Genomic DNA, 18,982 nt, shown 5'->3' with positions numbered 1-18,982 from the left:
CCAAAGGGAGCGGAGGTTACTCTACAGAAACAAAAAATGCATGGTTATACTGAAGATGAACGTTTGACAAAGTTGTCCGTGAATCTTGAACAGACTGGACTACTGCTCTTGTTTCACTTCGTATACTATACTGAGGTTCCTTTCCATTGACTGCTAAATAGCTGCAGATTCTTTTCTTGCGGCATAATTTTTTTGTAGGGGCTTCGTAAAAGCACCGCAGCATTTTCTGAATTGTGAATTGTGGGCTTTAACGTCTTGTAGTGACGCATGGGTTATGAGGGAAAGCGGTAAGGAGGGCCCTCGGTTAATTTATAACACATGGAGGTTATGCCTCGACATCGCAGAGCACCTGGGTGCTTTTTTATGGAAAAGGAAATGTTCCACAGCGCTAACAAAGATGAATTCACAAATAGACACGGGCAAGACAGGCCCTGGACTCCCACACTCTCCGAAACAACAAAAAATGAAGCATTTTTTTTGCACAAGGCTGAGATCAGACTACATCAGCGACACCTCGGTATCACTTTTTGGTAGCGAAAGTCATCTTCATAACTTGATTAGATAGGACTGGACTAATGTGATATTCATAGTCTTGCCGGCGATGTGGAGGTATTTGTGGGTGCTTACTTCGCAATTTTTTTTTTTGCGCATGCGCAAAATGTTTAATTTTTTGTTTTTTCGGAGAAGTGTGACCAGTTGGAGTTCAGCACCTGTGCTGTCCATGTCTATTTATGAATTTGTCTTTGCTAGCACTGTGGAACCTTTCCTTTTTTGGGTGCTTTTTTCGTTTTGCCTCTATCAAAATGCGGTCACCCAAGTCAGAATTGGGCCCGGCTCCTCCGACTTAGTAGCCGAGCTCCCGAGTCACCACGATGGATCACATTATTATGTGTATACTAGTATGCATATAAATATGTATGCATTTTTATAGTTAGATGCAACTCAAGGAAAAAAGGGGCTTTTGCACCTCGAAGGATCCCTACAGCCACTGGTGTTGACTGATTCTCGTGATGTCATGTGTCGACCTGCTAACACTGCAATGCAGGGTGCGGCACGTTAGAGGGGTCTCACCGAGGCATCATGAAAATTGGTCGACGCCATTGGCTGAAGTGCATAGGAATGATACTATAGGAATGCTCTGCATTCTATTGCTTCTATTAGCATGACGTTAACCGCTTCATTTAACTTATTCTCCTTTTAATCTTTTGGTAATTTTTTTTTACTTACATTTTAGCAACTTTTTCTATCTCTAAGTTTCGAAAATTTTTATTCACTGCTAGAATGCTGCTGGCAGTTGCAAAAGAGTAGGTGTCTGATTGATTGCTTGTTTAGCAGCTCTATCTCTAGCTGCTCAAGCTTCTCCCAGAGGCAGTGGCCACTTTATAACCATGCATATTATTAGATTTGGTCCTTACAGCTATTGTGTACCCTTCTATTTTCTTTTTCTTTTTCTTGCTACCCACAGTTGAAGCTATGGATGAATCTACCATGTGTTGTTCAGCACCTCGTTCCCCTACGGTCTTCCGTCATTCGGTGAGTGTCGTGACTCGTCTGTGTTACCCGGGGAAACAAGTTCATAATGTTTTTTTGAGAAACGCCATTGCATTTTGCTTTTGTTGCCAAGCATCAGTGTAACAAGCGCCATTGTTTAAAAGCAGAAACCTTCAATCTGTGCATGCCTTTTAATTGGAATAGACTGGTTTTAAAGCCGCGGGTTTTTCAACAGCCTGCATACTAGGCAGCAATATTATTGATTGGGGCTCTTAAGATGGATTCAAAAACTTGGGTGATATTGTATGTTTATAACTGCAACCATTTATTTGCTAGTGCAGCTGAACTGTGTAGTCCTGGATATGAGCCCCAGGATAAAATTTTTTCCAAGAATGAAAGTCTGAAAAAGCTGTATAGTTTCTGTTTCTTTCTTTTTTTCCTTGTATAATTATTCCACCTTGGAGAATTTTTCTGGACACTTTGAGATAAGCTCGGTATTCCTGTTCCAATTTCTCATTACTTGCTAGTGACAGGCTTGAATAGAGATGCTCTCTTTTTTTTTTTTTGTACTGCCATTTGTCATATTTCTTCCCAAAGGATGGGTGTGTGACAAAACCCCTTCTGTGCAGGTACCTGTGCAGCCGGTGTGAAGGGGAGCTGCGGGGTGCCACCAGCCGCAGCCTGTTTGAGCTGATGCTTGGGGCGGTCAAGGATCCACTGGACGTGCACCTGGCCCTGGACCGGGAAGGGCTTGAGCTGGCCTTCCGATGCTTCGTGTCACCAACTCTCACCATGCGCCTCTCGGGCATCGCCCAGATCAACGTGAGTGTGTGGCGACATTTATACACCATCAACAGCTTATAACAGTTAGCTCACCAACAAACTTCACACCAGTCAGAGTACTGGGTTTTGGTGCATGGACTCAGTGGGAGTTCTGCATCAAGTGTGGTAAGGATGTCCTGGAACATGACCTGTTTGATGCCGTGCTCTGTTGCAGGATTTTCAATAACTTGTACTGACTCTTTCATTTGTAAAGGCAATGCATAGGCTGCTGCAGCATGCACAGCTGCGTAGAATTGGATGCACAAACTTGAGAATCTCGGAAAATTGCAGCTGTGCAGCGCCGTTGGAAGGCAGAGCAACTTTGAGCTAGGAGAACCGATGATGCAGTGTAGTGGCAGGACGCCATGTTTCAACTGTCTTATATGCAGTCTATCATAAGCTTGCAATTTCATGGGCAGTTGCTTTTATTGTGCGTGCGTAGTGCACTACAGACTGTGGTTCAGTGGGAATCTGCTACCATTACACAAGGAGGAGAAGAGGGAGTACTTCTTTCACTCCCTCTCTTCACAAGCTCACACTCACATGCACGCATTTATTATAGCTAGTGCTTCAGCTAAATATGACAAAGGTATTAAGAAACGATGTGATACTTAGGTGAAACTAGCTGCAGGGGTGATGGTTGTGCACGTTATGCATGAATGACTGATTTTTAAGGCAAGATTCCACTGTATGTTATAGCAGGCTGTTTTTGTGCTAGCCACATAGACTTTCATAATTTTCATGAATAGGAGTGATACTGTCGTCTAAGTGAGGTAGCTGCATATTTCAAATTGATCTAGCTGCTTAGCAGTGATCCGAAACTTGTGAGTGGCTGGCTTTCTTGCGTTCAGTTTACAAGATTCTGGACTTCCTTAGTCATGCTGTTGGCTGTGCCTACTTGGTCACCTTGTGCACATGCTCTCTTCTCTTCATGCAGAGCCACATCAGCATGCTCAACGAGCTGTGTCACAGCGAAACCGTGGTGGGTGCGCAAGCCATGGCAAAGGCTCTGGCTAACTGGCTGGTGGAGTACCGAGTCGTCGAGCACATCTTTGGGCCAAACCTTCATGTGGAGGTATGCTGATGGTTTTACCGTGTTTCTGAGCCGCTCTTGTAGACGAGAAGGCGACGAGGGCGAGAGATGTTCTTTTCTTTCTCTGTAGATGCTTCTCCAGCTTCTTATCTAATTTTTTGAGCAAAATCATAAGGGCAGGACTTATTAGTAGCAAGGGCAGGACTTATTAGTAGCAGCAATAATAATGATTTTTATTGGTATTATTGAATCTAACTTGTTGCAATACTAGAGTGTTGACTCTGAGCTTTCTTTTGTAAACAGTGGTAGCCTTCATCTAAATCTAAATGCTCATTGTGCGCAGTTAATATTCTTTAGGCTGTATTCTGGACTGCCTCTCTGCTCACTCTGTAGAGTGACTGCTCATGCTGGCTGTCTTCTGAGAGCCGTTTAGAATGGCAGCTGGGATGTAGACGCTCAGCCATTTTATTGTGTTTACAAGTACCTAGCACACATGTGGAAATTCTTGCACTAAAGCGGAATCTCGAGTGACATTGTGTCCTTGCGCCATGGGGCCACCACCACTGCTTTGCAGGTGATCAAGCAAAGCCACCTGGTGCTGGGGCTGCTGGCGTCCGAGGGCCAGCTGACTAACGCACACCTGGATGCCGTGTGGGCCGCGGGGCAGCTGAAACACTGTGGCCGCCAGGTCCTGGAGCTTTTGCCGCCCCTCATGCGCAGCTTACGGGATGGGCCCGCGCTCCACCTCTATTCACGCCTCTGTGCACTGCCTCCCCGGGAGCACAGCGAACAGGTGCGCTTGTCGCTCGGTTTGATTTATCCACCATGCCCAAGACTTGTGGAGAGCACAGCAAGCCAGTTTTTTAGAATCTGACTCTGTTTTCTATACGAGATAGTTCTGTTGTAGGATGGGGGTTTATTAGAGACACTGGGACTCTATCTAGAAGCACGGCAGGAACAGTTCACATACAAGTAGGTCTAGTGCACACATCGATAGCAGTGTCACTGAAGACAGCGCACATAATCTTCTTCTCCCCCTTTGCACTTACCTCTTCATCTTTACACTCTATACAGCAGAACCTCGATGCGTTCTTGGTTCATATGATTTCCCATTTTATACGCTCAAAATCGTGGGCGGTCAAACATCTCCCGTAGAGTTGTACTACTTTTCTCCCAGTTAATATGTTCCCGGATAACACGATTTCCCAGTTACTACATTCGAAATTTTGACAAACTGGTGTTGTATGATACGTTTCGCGATCAACCGGGCATGCGCTAATGAGTGCTCGCAACATGAAAATGTGATCGGCGCTCACCCACCACAGTTGCTTTTCTGCAGTGCCTTGGTGCAAAGGGGCAAAACATCAAAGAAAACCAACGATCCAGAACATATAAGGCTGCCCTTTCCGGCGGACACATGACTTCATGAGCAACGTGGTGGCTTTTTTGCGGTGCCTTAGGGACATAGGGGTGAATCATTTGATAACTACGACTATCTACTCTTGCATACGCGAGGGCCGGTTCTGAGGTACGTAGTATGAGCACGAACGCGGCGGCTGTAAGCCATCACGATGGCTTCTCGCCATGTCTTTTTTGTAAGGAGGGAAGCAACCGGAAGCAACCAAGGAAGCGTTCCCGGCTTGTCATTACCGTTTGCGAACCGGATCTGTTGAATAAATGTCTTCTGGGGTTAGGACAACGCAAATATAGACTGAATTCTGCAAAAGCCAAAAAAAAAGAAGCTTTGCTTACCTGGCGTCTATAAAAAATCTACACTTTTGTGCAGTGAAAGTCTCAATTCTAAATGTCTTTGTGCCTCATTCAGCAGTTAAATTTTTCAAAATCAGCAGTTCAGATAATATTTTCAGTTTTCCCAGATGATACTTTTTGGCGCTTTTTTATTTCTTTACTGTATTATAATGAGCAGGGATTTCGGTTAGTTTTCTGCACAAGAAAGTGTAGAAGTGCGCCACAAAAATGCTCTAGTTTGTTCAATGAGAAGGTGAGCATTTACAACACGAGTGCAAGAAGACAGCACTGGGTCACTCCTATATGTATTCTTTTTTTCTTGTGATCATTTCATTTGGGCAATAGTTTTATAGGTGATTATAGGCTGCAGTGTGTGAGCATTTTCTGGAATAGTGTACGCTCGGGTTGTACAATGGCTCGGATCAGTGGCACCCGCCTAGTAATGGTGTTTGTCTTTTCCCCTACACACTGCCCAGTTCTTACCTGAATATATGTGCTGCCTGTTGAATATAGGTTGTTAGCACATTTTTCTTCCTCTGCCCTCAGTCTTAGCAGTAAAATTGAGATGCAACATAGGTAATCTTGATCATGTGGAATCGAAAGGCACTGGAAAGATGTGTGAAATTTGCAGAGTTTGATCACAAGGCTTGCCCTAATACTCGCGAGGTCGGCAGGACCAGATGATGAGTTCGAATCAAACGAGGTTGCTATAGCAGATTACGCTATGTTCTCATATAAATTCATTGGACAACTTTGTGTTACTGGACCGAACTAATAAACTTGACCAGAAGCAAGTCTTTCAACAGCAGGGCAAGCCTCTAGGCTAGTGTGCTTGGTAAACAAAAGGATGAGGGCGAAATAAAAGGTGCGCTGAGCGCCACTGGAAAATGTGAACTGTCTTCACAGAACGGTGGAGGAAAACGCATGGTGCTAAGTGTTGCCAGCATCTCGCGTGGTGCTGCACATCCTGTTGACCGCTTCTCCTTGTTCCAAGGAGTGCTTGATTTTTCCTGCCTGGTCATGTCTGGCAGCATAACTCGATGCTTGCTTAGCTTTAATTTTTCCTGTTTTGCGTTCCCGCATGTATTGTGAGCACCTTGCAAGATATTCAGTCACACGGTTTTATCACTCGATGAAACATGAGGAGGCAGTGCGTGCTGTTGCCAGGAATTGCATTGAATTTTCGGGCTTGGCAGAAACAGTTATTATAAGGGCCGTCACGTGCCCTTCTGGTGTTGATTATTGGCAAGTATTTGTTTTTCACGATAAGGTTCTTTATTACAAAACTGGGGTAACTGCACTTCCAGTGTTTTGCGTGTGCTTAAAAATGACTATAATCGGAAATTTTGTGTATTTTTTTTAATGTGTGTGCTGAAAATTTGCAGACAAATTTTTTTTTTTTTTTGTTATCACAGTTTCTTGCCTCCAAGCTTAAGTTTAAGCTTCATCACTCTGATTGATCATGTAGGAAGAACTATGAGTGCAGTCTACTGGGCCAACTTCAGTAAGGTACTCAGCAGACCAAATTCACGAGCATCTTTGCATTTACCCATCTTGTACGTGTTGATGAGCGTGAACTGGAAAATTTGCGTTGATTTCTGCTTGTTGTAAGGTTGTGGGTGAATAACTGGTAAAGTTTCATTGTCATATTCAAGATCCCACAATGCGTGTATGTTAATATGTTCACTCATTCCAACTCGTGCCGCCATGGTAGCAATAGGGCTTTCTAGCAAAGCCTCACAACTGATAACCATTTAGTCCACTCTTTGTATTGTTCTCAGCCTCCCTCTTTTACTTTTGCATTACACATACATTTGCCACAGCTGACAACGTCACAGCTTGCATGCAGTAAGGTCTCATTAATTTGACCTGCGCTGATTGGGGAATTCAGATAACTTGAACTAGAGGTGCGGTCCTGACCGATGCCCATGTTAGTCCGTGGCATTGGATGCTCGTTAATTCGAGCATGAATGGGCTCGCACCAGTAATTCGGACGGTCAAGGATGTCAGAACGACCTGCGCAGCCAGCGCAGGTCGTTGCACGGTTGCACGGAGCAGTGGCTATGACAGGCACGACGACGATCAGAAGTTCCCCTTTCGCGAAATCTAGCCTAGCTGCATAGTTTTGGTTGCCCCTTTTCTTAACTCTCCTCTTTGTGCTGCACCCATTGCAATTTGCTGTGCACCCTCACCCCCCCTTTCACTCCCCATTCTCCCTCCACGACCATTCCACCCTGGAATTTCATAGTAATGCCTGTGGTTGGTCTACCTGAATTCAATATACATCGTGGTGCAGAAAGTATTGCGGATGGGCCTATTGCAATTTAAAAAACAAACAACAAGCGGGCTGGTGCACAAACAGTACTGCTGTGGATAACCATTCTCCAGGTGTTTATGGGGTGCTTCTGGTAAACAGACTTATGTGCTGTCTGTTGTAAAGTAGCAGCTTCTCAGGTAACCAGTGTAGGAAACAGCGTTGATTCTTTGTGGTGGCTGGTTCCCTTTGTGCGACACTCACAGCGATGGGCACTGAATGAATGCGATACTACAATCGCAGTGTTGTGTGACGGTTTGTGTGTGCAGACCTTGCTGCTGGCTTCTGCACTGACCAAACACATGTGGGCCAGCAGTGGAAAAGCAGCGCGTGGCCGGGTGTCCCCGTTCAGCCAACTGGCAAGCTCCAGGTCGCATGCTGGAAGGCCAACCGTTAAAGGTAGGGCAGTGCTGAGAAAATCACTTCACTGCACTGCTTTCTTGTGTTTTTATATGCAAGTGTGTTTTAATGTCTAATGTAGGGGGGTAGAGGGGGAGAATTTTGGTCCGCAGGCAGAAAAGTACCCAGCTCTTTCTGTTTGTATTTACCGTAAAAACCCGCGTATAATACGAGTTTTTTTTCCAACTTTCAGCGTTCCAAATTTCCGCCTCGTATTATTTGCGGATCCCAACCAAAATGTCAAAGTTTTGCGAGAAGTTTTGGTTTCGTTGTTGCCGCGTGGCTACGGCTTGGCTTTGTTATCGATGTGCGGCTACGGCTTGGCTTCGTTGCCCTAACGTGGCCGCACCCCGCAGTGGCCACGACGTCGAGGTGTCGTCTCTTTGTTGTTGAGTCGTCGAGTGCGCACAGCATCAGCGCATGTGCTCTCGTGCAAACCACGGTTCGCGAAAAAGTGCACGCTTTTTTCTTTAAGTGAACGAGCAGGATGCCAGGGTCTCGGAAACAGTACTCGGCTGCTTTTAAGAGAAAGGTGATTTTAGTTGCTGAAAACATCGGCAACAGTGCGGCCGGGAGGCAGTTTGGCGTCACCGAGGGAAGCATTCGCGGATGGCGACGACAGAAAGAAGCCCTTTTCGCGTGCAAGGGAATGCGAAGAAGCTTTCGCGGGCCAAAGAATGGCGCATTCCCGGAAATTGAACTCGCTCTGACGGAGTTCGTACGAGAACAGCGAGCATCGCATCTAGCTGTGAGCGTAGAGCTTATGCAAGCAAAAGCTAGGGAGCTTGCAAGGGAAAAGGGAATTCCGAGCTCCGCCTTCAAAGCAAGCAAGCACTGGATACATCGCTATATGTGCCGTGCTGGATTCTCGCTACGCCGGCGAACCTCGATTTCACAAAAGCTGCCCGAATCCTTCGAAGAGCTGCTGGTGGCTTTTCAGCGCCACGTGATTTCTTTGCGAAAGACCAAAAACTTTCAGCTGGGGCAAATAGGCAATGCTGACCAGACGCCGGTTTACCTGGACATGCCATCGCCCCTCACCGTCCATGAGAAAGGCTCTAAACAAGTTTGTATCCGGTCTACTGGAAACGAGAAGACGCGGGTTACAGTCATGCTATCGTGCACGGCAGACGGCCGCAAGCTCCCGCCCTATGTCATCTTCAAGCGCAAGACAATGCCGAAAGGTGAGGAGCTGCCGAAGAATGTCATCGTGAGATGCCACGAAAAAGGTTGGATGAACGAGGATCTTGTCCTCGACTGGGTGAAGTCAGTGTGGTGCAAACGGCCCGGTGCACTGTTGTCCTTTCCATCCATCCTCGTGCTGGACGCGTTTCGTTGCCATTTGGCCGACTCGGTGAAAAGGCTGCTAAGCGACTGCCGCACAGAACTTGTTGTGATTCCGGGTGGGATGACCTCACAACTTCAGCCTCTCGACGTTTGTGTCAACAAACCCTTCAAGGACGCAGTCAAGCGATGCTACGCGGAATGGATGCGGTCAGGTGAGCCTGCAGTGACGCCGGCCGGGCGGCTGAAGCGAGCATCGCCAGCCACGCTGTGCAAATGGATTGTGGACGCGTGGGCAAGCATCCCAGAGGAGCTTGTGCGCCGTTCGTTTAAGAAGTGCGGCATCTCAAACGCCCTCGATGGCACAGAAGATGAGTACCTGTGGGATGATTTGTCCGACAAAGAAATTTCCGAGGAAAGCGCTGCTGAAGATGAAAGTGATTGAAGTGTGAGGTCCGATTTCAATAAATGTCTTGTTTTTTCTCTCTCGTATTATATGCGGTAAAAACTTTTTTTTTCCATTTCGCGTCTCCAGAATTTCACCTCGTATTATATTCGGGTTCGTATTATACGCGGGTTTTTACGGTATATGCCACAATCTGGTAATAAAGGCAGAGGAAGAAAATATTTTGCCGTACTTGTAGGCATCCATGGCCTTTTTCGTAGCGAGGCAAAGCTCTCTGAGTGACAGCGTTGCTGCAAAATGTGGATATTTTTTTTAAAAAGCAGGATGGGCATGTTACTTAAACTTGTAGATGTGAGTACTATACAGTCGCTCAGAAAATACATTTGACCACTCTTGTTCTGCTTAGTTGCTCTGGGATATTTTTATGGTTTGTGTCGCTCAGTGTTGTTGTCTCTGCAGCCGTCTCCAAGAAGGGCTTTCACGAGGCGACTGATGCCAGCGAAGAGGAAGAGGACGAGGAGGAAGATGAGAACCCAGTGGCTTTCCCCTCGCAGGCAGCTCAGGTGAGTTGGCATCATTTTGTGCAGAGGAAAGTTTGTAGAGAAAGGGACTCGCCATATTGGCCACTACACGGACTGAGGGGACATCGGGTAGTTCCATTTGGGGCAACCTTTTCGCTGCGCTGTTTTAGAGCACTGCGTTTGAGGCATTGTCACTCGCTTTCACGATGAAGGGATGTTGTGACCGGAAGTTACAGTGAAGAAGAAAGGAGGGGGAGGTAAGTGTACTTGGATGCCAACCTAGGTGTACTGTAAGGAGCAAGGCTAAAAGTGGTGATCGAGCAGCGGCTTGGTGGTGGCTGCTAGGGATCATTGAGCGGTGATCGAGCAGCGGCTTGGGGTGGCTGCCAGTGATCATTGAGTGTGGGCTTGAAGCTGAAAGTAGAATCTGCTGGCGAGATAAGCTGCACACAAAATTGTATTATACCGCAGGTGTAAATATCTAGAGAATTTTTTATTTAGTCTGTAAACGACTAAAAAAAGATTGTGATCGTGGGATGTTGTCTGGTACTCCTTAGCACTTTTACACAAACAGCTGGACGCGCTAACGACTGACGCCTTTATTATTATTATTATTTTTTTTTTTTCAGATTCGTAGGCACAAATCGGGGCTGGGTGGGTTCATTATGGGAGCGAGTTCGTTACGCGACTAAATACGGTACATTTACCGTAGTACAAACGGTTTTGGTCAGTTTTTTCGAGGCCATTCGATAATTCAAACATCGGATAATTCGAACTTTTTTCCCGGTCCCGTGAAGTTCGAATTAACGAGCTTTTACTGTATATACATCTTGGATAGATGGCATTGAAGTCATGCACATGATTGGTGCTGCACTTTTGCAAGGTCGCCAGAAAAAGCATTTGTGGCTTTGAAAACAATGTAAATAAATATGGGTATTACAAGAAAACATAAATTATTGTCTTCTTGATCTGCTCTCTATGTTAAAACAGATTGTTTAGTGTTCTATTGCGACTCACAGCTAGTATTAACCACAGTAGTCAGGGGCAGGCATATTAGAGTCGCCGACGGCAAGCTTATTTTTCATGGAGGTATAGACATGAAGCAGAAATAAAACCCTTACTTTGGCCTTGGAAATAATTGGTGGCTGAAAATGTGCTTGAAAAGTGCCTTGAACTCGGTGACATCGGGGACTCGAAACTGTGTTGAATAAGCACAATAAGGAAAGTGTTAAAGTGCAGAATATATTTGACAATGCCACATGCAGAACCACACGCAGTTAATCATTGCCTTCTTACAGTACTGGAAAAGTGTATTCGCCAGGTGTGACTGCCTGTATGTTCAAACTTATTCAGTTATGCTCTTGTGGCATTGCAAGAGCTTGTGCTGACTAGGTTTATTTTAATTAGTGCCCATGCATTATTAATATCATTACAATCTCTGAATTGTTCAGTTTATCAGAGACGTCAGCTTAACTGAGTGCTTCCCATACATCATCCACTGCAAATGTCGTTCAGTGTATGGAAGCTCACAGTATAGACCCCGATTTTCTCTCAAGCTTGGCGAGCAGCAGGATGCTCCTTTATGGAAACCCAGCACGTTGTTGTAGGGATCGAAACTAAAAGCTAAAAGAAAAATATACAGGTTGCCATTTTCAAGCAAAATGCCGATATTCTCTGTGCCATGCCCCTAGCTCAGTGATGGAGTGGTGCAAGTTTAGACCTTGATTCCCAGAAGAAACGAACTGTAGTGCCCTGGTTTTCAGAAGACACGAACTGAAGGGCACTGACATAAACTTTGTCCTCTCTGCCGGGCCGAAGAGGGGGAGGGTCATTATCGGGCTTTCCGGACAACTGGTTACCCTACTCTTGGCTGCAACATGATGGAATCACCACGGTTGCCAGCGTAGGCACACTGCACAATTGACGTCGCATGAATAGGGCCTGTGCTCACAAGCCGTGCCTGATTGATGGCCACACTGCCACGTAGGTGTCAGGGAGCAAAGACTGCCCCCAGGTGGGTGGGCTTGGTGAGCCCGAGGCGATGCAGGTGGCCATGGAGTCATCCTCAGACAGCCAAGGTAGCTCTCCCGCCCACCACCCGCAGGGGCCCGTGGTAGCCATGGCCGCTCTGAAGCCCTGGGCTGCCGGGCAGCTGGCTGGCGACGGTCATGTGAGTGACCTCCGCTTTTTTCAACAGGAAACACGAAGCCTTGACGTTTCTTGTGTGAAACCTGCCACCAAGCCTTCTTCCAGGTTGAGCTTAAACAATGAATAGGTTGCACTACATTGTACTGTACATGAACACGATATCTGAATAATTGATTTCTGCTCGATTTAATTAAAGGAATTGTGAGATGCCTATCTTTTGATCTTCGTAAACACTTTTGAAGTAGTTTTGGGCTCTAGAGGCGGGAACGTTTTGAAAAAAAAAATTTACGAACTGTTCAGAAGAGCGGAGAAAATAATGGCAAATTTTATTCAGCTTTCCTGAATGTGAATTCTTTTTTCTCTTTTTCTTTCACTTGTCTTGTGGAGACAGTTACCTTTCTTCGAGATCACATGGAGGGGCCTCTAACCTGAAGTGAACTTTTACCTAACTGCTGCTGTTTCCACAGCTACTGGTGATGAGGATTGTGATGTGGATATACTATCTGTCTATGGGGTGAACAGGAGGATGAGGAAGAAAGTGGGATGAGTGCTGGTGAGGAAGAGGAGGAGGAAGAAGAGACCGAGGAGGAGTTGAGCAGTGAAGAGGAGCGGTGCCCTGTGGGGACCCCGAGGACACCCCAGATACTGGAGAGAGCGCTGGTGGGCAAGGCAAGGCCTCCTGGGTGAGCTTATTCAATCCTGTTGTATTGTTCAAGAACTGCCACTGAAGTGATCAAGCACTCAAGGAAGGAATCGCACAGATGGTGCCGGTCTGTGTGCTTTCATCCTTGTGTGGTTCATTTTCACTGGCTTTTCATCTTGTGAACTGCTGCTAGTTAGTGCAGTTGTGTGACTTTGGGTAAAGCCTTCCGGGTGAGCTTTTTCTCGTCTTGGCTGTGTCACACCATTTGAAACCTGTCTCTAAAGGGACAAGGTGCTCAAGGAAAGAACGTGTATGTAGGACCTGTCTATGTGTGTGCATACTCACATCTTCTGACATTTTCGCCAGCTTTTCGTTGTGAACTGTGGTGAACTTGTCCTTGTAAGCTAAGGTGAGGCCTTCTGGGCGAGCACATTTCGATACCAAGGCTCACGCATTGCTTAACGCTTTGTGACAAGGCTTCTTAACATCTTTGCTTGAAGAGAGCACAAGAGAATACTACTGCTCGATGTTTCGAAAATTGAAGTCATCTTGCAGTTCTTGGGATGATAGGGGCAGAGACAGATTCATGCTGTAAAGGGTCTTGTAAGCTGGATTGATTCTCATATAAACTTTGCTGTCATTGAATGTGTTTTAAAGTTTTTCTTCCATCATTGGCTTTAAAAATCACTGCCATTTCTGTTGCATTTATGTTTTTTTATGGAGGGGTATTGAATACAGGTGTACCATTTCAGCACAAGTATGCTACAGTGTTTTCCTGCTACATATCTTGCATGTCATGTCGCTTCACTCTCTCTGTTTGTAATTTTTTATCTTTGTTAAAGTTCTCATATTTTTAGAAAGCAAAGTACACTTTACTAGCTTGCATACTCCAAGTTTCTATATAGACATGCCTAACAATATGTTGAAGCATTGAAGTATGTTGAAGTAATCTTAGTGCACCGATACTAGACGACATTTCAGAACCCCATGTGTTCGAAATTTTTGGAGCCCTCCACTGCGGCGTCCCTTATACCCTGCGGCGGTTTGGGATGTTAAATCCTATAGCACCGAACCAAACCAAAACCAGCCTTGTTCATTGCAGACTGGGTGGTCGTCCACACTCCTCGAGAGAAGAGGGCCCAGCTCTCCCTGTTGAGCTGTCACAGTCTTGGCACGGTGCGGATGGGTCGTCCCTACCTTCCCGGCAAGTGCCAGTTCTTTGTGTTGGTTCCGTCATTGTTACCATATCTGGTGCTCGTGAACCATGTATGTTTTGTGCTGAGGCCTATGGTGCGCTGACTGTTGGAAGTGATGCAGTTTCCATTGTATTCTATTGATGTTTTCCTTGTGTTAAATTTGTCCACAGTAGTGCCTATTCTTCCTTACTGTAAAGTCCCTTGCAAGGGCACCGAAGGCTGTTTGGTATTTGTGTGGTTTCCAATGGTGAAAAACTTTTCCTAGCTGTTGCCCTCTTTTAGAGTGCAACGCTTAGACACCTGTTCCTGGCTGGTACGCCATCATTGTTGGCTCAGTTATCGGCGTAACCGGCCACTTGGCAGCCATGGCCAGGTGGTAGCAGTACAAAATGCCACCTGTCATGGCTACTAGGTGGCACTGTTGAAAGCCCCTGAAAGCTGCTGTGTGGCTACCATAAAAGAAGGAGGTTATGGCGAGGACTGGAGAATGCGAAATCTGATGGTGATGTGAGAAGTCGAAGGATGCCTACCATGAAAGCAGGAGGTCATGGCCATAGCGAAGGGGGTGCACCCCACAGAAGGGCAAGAATGAAAGGTAGAAGAGGATTCATCTATAAAATGAGGCAGGCAGTGGCAGAAGAGGGGAAGATGGTGCCGCAAATTGGGGCGGGGGGGGGGAGCTTTTAACACATTCGCGTCATACCCTTAGAAGAACGAAACAGTGAAAGATGATGCCGTGTTTGTGTTTTCACATGAAGTCAAGCTCGGCTGTATTCGTAGCCACTTTGCCCTCCTGCTTTGGAGATACCGTATTTACTCGCGTAATGAACCCACCCCCCACTTTTGTCGTCGAAAATTGAATTTTTTTTTTTACGTCGTGTAAATAACGCGCACCCGCCCGCAGGGTCGGTGTTCAGCATGTTCGCGTTATCTTGGCTCAATTGGCCGGCGCTGTCGACTGTCGACGATCATAAAATTGTCTGATCGCGCAGTGATAAAATAAACATCATTTGAAGCCAACGATGCTGAACACCGGCGACGCGAACGCGGGTGACGCGGGCGTCGACTGCACGCTTTCGTTGATCGTTCATTGACCTTGCATGATTCGTTGGTGGATGCGCAAAGGGCTTTACTGGGGCGTCCTCTTTGAAATGGGGTGACGGCAGTTTCCACCACGCTCGGCTATTTTCTTTGTATTTCTCGAACCAATTTGTCAAACTTCTCTAGATTTTTTTTTTACAATGATGATGATGATGCAGGTTGCCGAGTGCCATCTATTAAATGCAAAGCAAACCTCTGCTTATAGCGCCATGCATGCGCGGCGGCGGCAGAACGAAGTAAAGACAACGCACTTGGACAGCGTCGGTCGCCATTTCGCCAGTCCTATTTTGTTGTTGTTTAAGTGCTTCGCTACGACCTTTGCATTATTTCGTGCGTGCTGTGCATTTTCTGCGCGTTGTGCGATGGGGTGTTACGCTAGCTACACGGCCGGTTTTAAGCTCAAAGTCGTGGAGCATGCTTTGGAGCATGGCAATCGCGCGGCTGGACGGCATTTTAGTGTAGACCCCGTGCGTGTGCGCTACTGGAGGAATCAACAAGAGGAACTCAGAGCGACGAAGAAAGATCGCCGGGCCTTTCGCGGGCCGAAGCAGGGCAAGTTTCCTCGCGTCTAGGAAGAAGTTCTGAGCTATGTGAAGAGGCTCCGCAACGAAGGATGTGCCGTATCCCACGAGCTGATACAGAATCACGCGCGGGCCACTGCAAGAAGTCACGGCATTGCCGCGAGTGAATTTAAGGCGACCAGTGGTTGGACGACTCGTTTCATGCGCCGGAACGGGTTGTGCCTCAGAAGGCGTACTACGTTATGCCAGCGGCTGCCGGCAGACTGTGGGGACAAAGTGCGTGATTTCCACCGCTTTGTCATTCGGATCCGTGAGGACAAAAAGTTCCTGCTGTCGCAAATCGGGAACGCGGACCAGATGCCTATAAACTTTGACATGCCAAGAAACAGCACTGTCGATATGAAAGGTGCGAAAAGTGTGCAGGTTAAGACGACGGGCGCCGAGAAGCAGCGGTGCACCGTGATGTTAGCTGTAACAGCGGACGGCAGGAAGCTGCCGCCGTTCGTCGTCTTCAAAAGAAAGACTCTGCCAAAGGGAACTCTTCCTGCCGGTATCCACATTCGCGCCCAGGAGAAAGGGTGGATGTCGGCCGAGCTGGTGTCCGACTGGCTGAAAACAGTCTGGGGACGGCGGCCCAGGGCTCTTCTCCTGCCATCGCTGCTTGTTATGGACAGCTTCCGCGGCCATCTGGAAAAAAATGTCCGCTGCCGAATGAGCGAGTTACGCACGGACCTCGCTATCATCCCAGGTGGCTTGACATCAGTGCTGCAGCCCCTTGATGTTTCCATTAATAAGCCCTTTAAGGACAACGTGCGCCGGCTCTATACAGAGTGGATGGCCGCGGGAAACCACGACCTGACTCCCGCAGGTAAGATTAGAAGGCCCACCATCGACATGCTCTGTCCATGGATTCTAGAAGCATGGAGTGTGATTCCCAGCGAGATGGTCGTCCGCAGCTTCAAAAAGACTGGCATCTCCAACAGCCTCGACGGCAGTGAAGACGACGCGCTGTGGGAAGACGACGACGCCGACGAAGTCGCAAGCGATATGAGTTGAAGCGTGGATTCAGATAGCGAGCCCGAGTGAGACAGACCATAAGCAGCCAGCAGCATGAAAATAAAAATGAATTTTTAATTCACATTCATCGCGTACGTGTTTTTACTATAAAGGTAAGGTTGGGATTGCGATTTTCCTATCTTCATTGTGACATGAAATTTCGACCTAAAAAATATCTAAATTTTTTTTTCCCGCGTAATGAACCCTCCCCCCAAATTTATGTCAACTTATCTGGAAAAAAGGTGGGTTCATTACGCGAGTAAATACGGTACATCTGCAAGATGTAAACAAAAAAATTTTTTAACTGAAAAAAATGCCACGAAGAGATGATAAGAGGGAGGTAGAAGGTATTTTAAATAGCCATTTAATTACCAGACAGCATTTTCAGCGCCATGCTGTCACCAACAATAGATATTGTAAAGACCATGATATAATAAAGATTTTTGCCGGTCCCTGTGACTTTACTACAAATGGGTCCTACTACTTAGTTTTTTTTTTTTCTCCGGAATCAACTGCACTATGTTAAATTTGGCTATTAGCCTGGTAAGGAAAAAGCCGAATGCATACCACAGGGCCTGGCTCAATAGCAAATCTCCAGGTTTCGTGATCGTTTGCAGGTCTGCCACAGTGAAAACACATGTGGTCTCGAGGACTTATTGTGTTTGTGCCGTGCATTCTCTGTCGTAGCACGCTGGCTCCTAGGGATACCTCGAGTCCTGATGGGGGCGGGAGCTGCCACTCCCTGGAGGCCAGCAACCAGTCTGAGAAGAATTTGGCCGACTTTGACGGGGAGGAGGAAGGGTCGCCGTCGTGGCCAAGGGTCATTGCGGCCTCCTCAAGGGAGGTGACGCTAACTTCCCCAGTCAATGTCAGTCAGGTGTGCCAGCCAGGCAAGACACTTCTGTGGGACCTATTGCAGGACGGCAAAATCGTAAGTGGTTTTGTCAGAATTACACATTAAGGAAAAAAAAACATATATGCCACAGTCTGTTGTCCATCACAGGAGTGCCACATTTGATGCATATAGGAGGCGTCGAGAATGCAGTTTAGTTGTGTGAATATAGTTTTCTTGGAAAAAACTTCCTGTTAATGGCTTGCGCATTCTAATGCATGCCTGCTTTCGTTTGAGGGTGAGCATCGTGGCGAAGCTATAGCTTTATTTGCATTTTCAGCCAAGCAGTAGCCAAGTGAAGTGCAGAGTTCGTACGTTCCAGTCGAGTCTGTCACTCTGCTCGCCTCCTTCCAGTGTGTTTCAGCTCACCAGCTTTGCGACTGCCGTTGCTCGTGGAAACTGAATGTTATTGCTTCGCGAGGCATCTGTATTCCAGTATGATAGCAGCGTCACACTGTCACGAAGTGAAGCATTGCAGATATGACGAAAACATGTCTCTGGCTTATGAGAGGTAGAGCATAGAGTGCACGCCCACTGGTGACCTGTAGTATCAAATCACGCTAGCACGTGCACAAAGACGTCGCGCAAAAGCAGATTACAGTAGTGGACCGTCCTGCGCTTTACTATTGTCGGCATACGAATGAAACTTGGGGAGCGACTAAGTTGGATTCTCAAAGCCGACCTTTCACAGAAAAGTGACACCTCTTTTAAGTTCACGAATTTTTCGGACTGTTCGATTATTCAGACTATTTCCAGAGTCGCACAGAGTTCGAAAAATCAGTTAGTGACTATATTATGTTGAGCCATTTCGTTAATTGAGTGGAATAATCTGTCTCTAACAGTTTTTTCTTTTGGAAAGTTTTGAGTTTGCTATAAGTGGTGCATTAGAATCTTGATACTCCCACGTTAATGTCGTTATCACTTCTTTACTTGTCTTAGCTTGTTCTACTGGTATATGATCATATATTTGTGTTCTTGACTGCATTCTTTTACTGCTCTGAATAAGTTGCCATGTAACGCCTTTTTTATTTTGTGCTTCTCTTGAACCAAGTGTGCATTTCAAATATGTTTTCATGAGCATTGATCTGTATTATATCTGCATCCTCTCACCTGCTTGCAGTCTTTCCAGACTGCAGTATGTTTAAAAAAAATAACTAAATTATGAAACAAACCACAATAAAATCTTCACCACTTTCACACTGTCATAATTTTGTCTTCGCTCGCAGGAGGAGCTTGGCGAAGAGTTGGCCCTTGAAGCTGAAAAAGTCTTATGCAGCCTGGTGTGCTGGTATGTAGACCGCACTGTACGCACCCAGTTCATCGAGGGCTGCCTCCGCAACCTGTCACAAAGCAGGTGAATTTATTATTTTTTTTTTCAGATGGCTGGGAACCTTTGCAAGCTCATT

General features: G+C 46.5%; 1 protein-coding gene across 1 annotated transcript in view; it reads left to right on the top strand.

Annotated features, from left to right (window-relative positions):
• puf (ubiquitinyl hydrolase 1 puf) overlaps positions 1-18,982 on the top strand; it is a 109,430-nt gene that overhangs the window by 12,885 nt on the left and 77,563 nt on the right. Inside the window, exons 7-17 of the mRNA XM_084582591.1 lie at positions 1,466-1,533; positions 2,121-2,313; positions 3,251-3,388; positions 3,921-4,139; positions 7,679-7,808; positions 9,958-10,061; positions 12,007-12,189; positions 12,690-12,850; positions 13,913-14,014; positions 17,372-17,615; positions 18,803-18,930. Of these exons, the coding sequence (XP_084438717.1) occupies positions 1,466-1,533; positions 2,121-2,313; positions 3,251-3,388; positions 3,921-4,139; positions 7,679-7,808; positions 9,958-10,061; positions 12,007-12,189; positions 12,690-12,850; positions 13,913-14,014; positions 17,372-17,615; positions 18,803-18,930 (1,670 nt within the window). The remainder of the gene's footprint in view (positions 1-1,465; positions 1,534-2,120; positions 2,314-3,250; positions 3,389-3,920; positions 4,140-7,678; positions 7,809-9,957; positions 10,062-12,006; positions 12,190-12,689; positions 12,851-13,912; positions 14,015-17,371; positions 17,616-18,802; positions 18,931-18,982) is intronic.

Source organism: Amblyomma maculatum, chromosome 10, assembly GCF_055883805.1.
Source record: "Amblyomma maculatum isolate TAMU_Amacu chromosome 10, ASM5588380v1, whole genome shotgun sequence".
NCBI lineage: Eukaryota > Metazoa > Arthropoda > Arachnida > Ixodida > Ixodidae > Amblyomma > Amblyomma maculatum.
The sequence above is the reverse complement of the archived record's forward strand: the minus strand, read 5'-3'. Positions and strand labels throughout refer to the sequence as shown.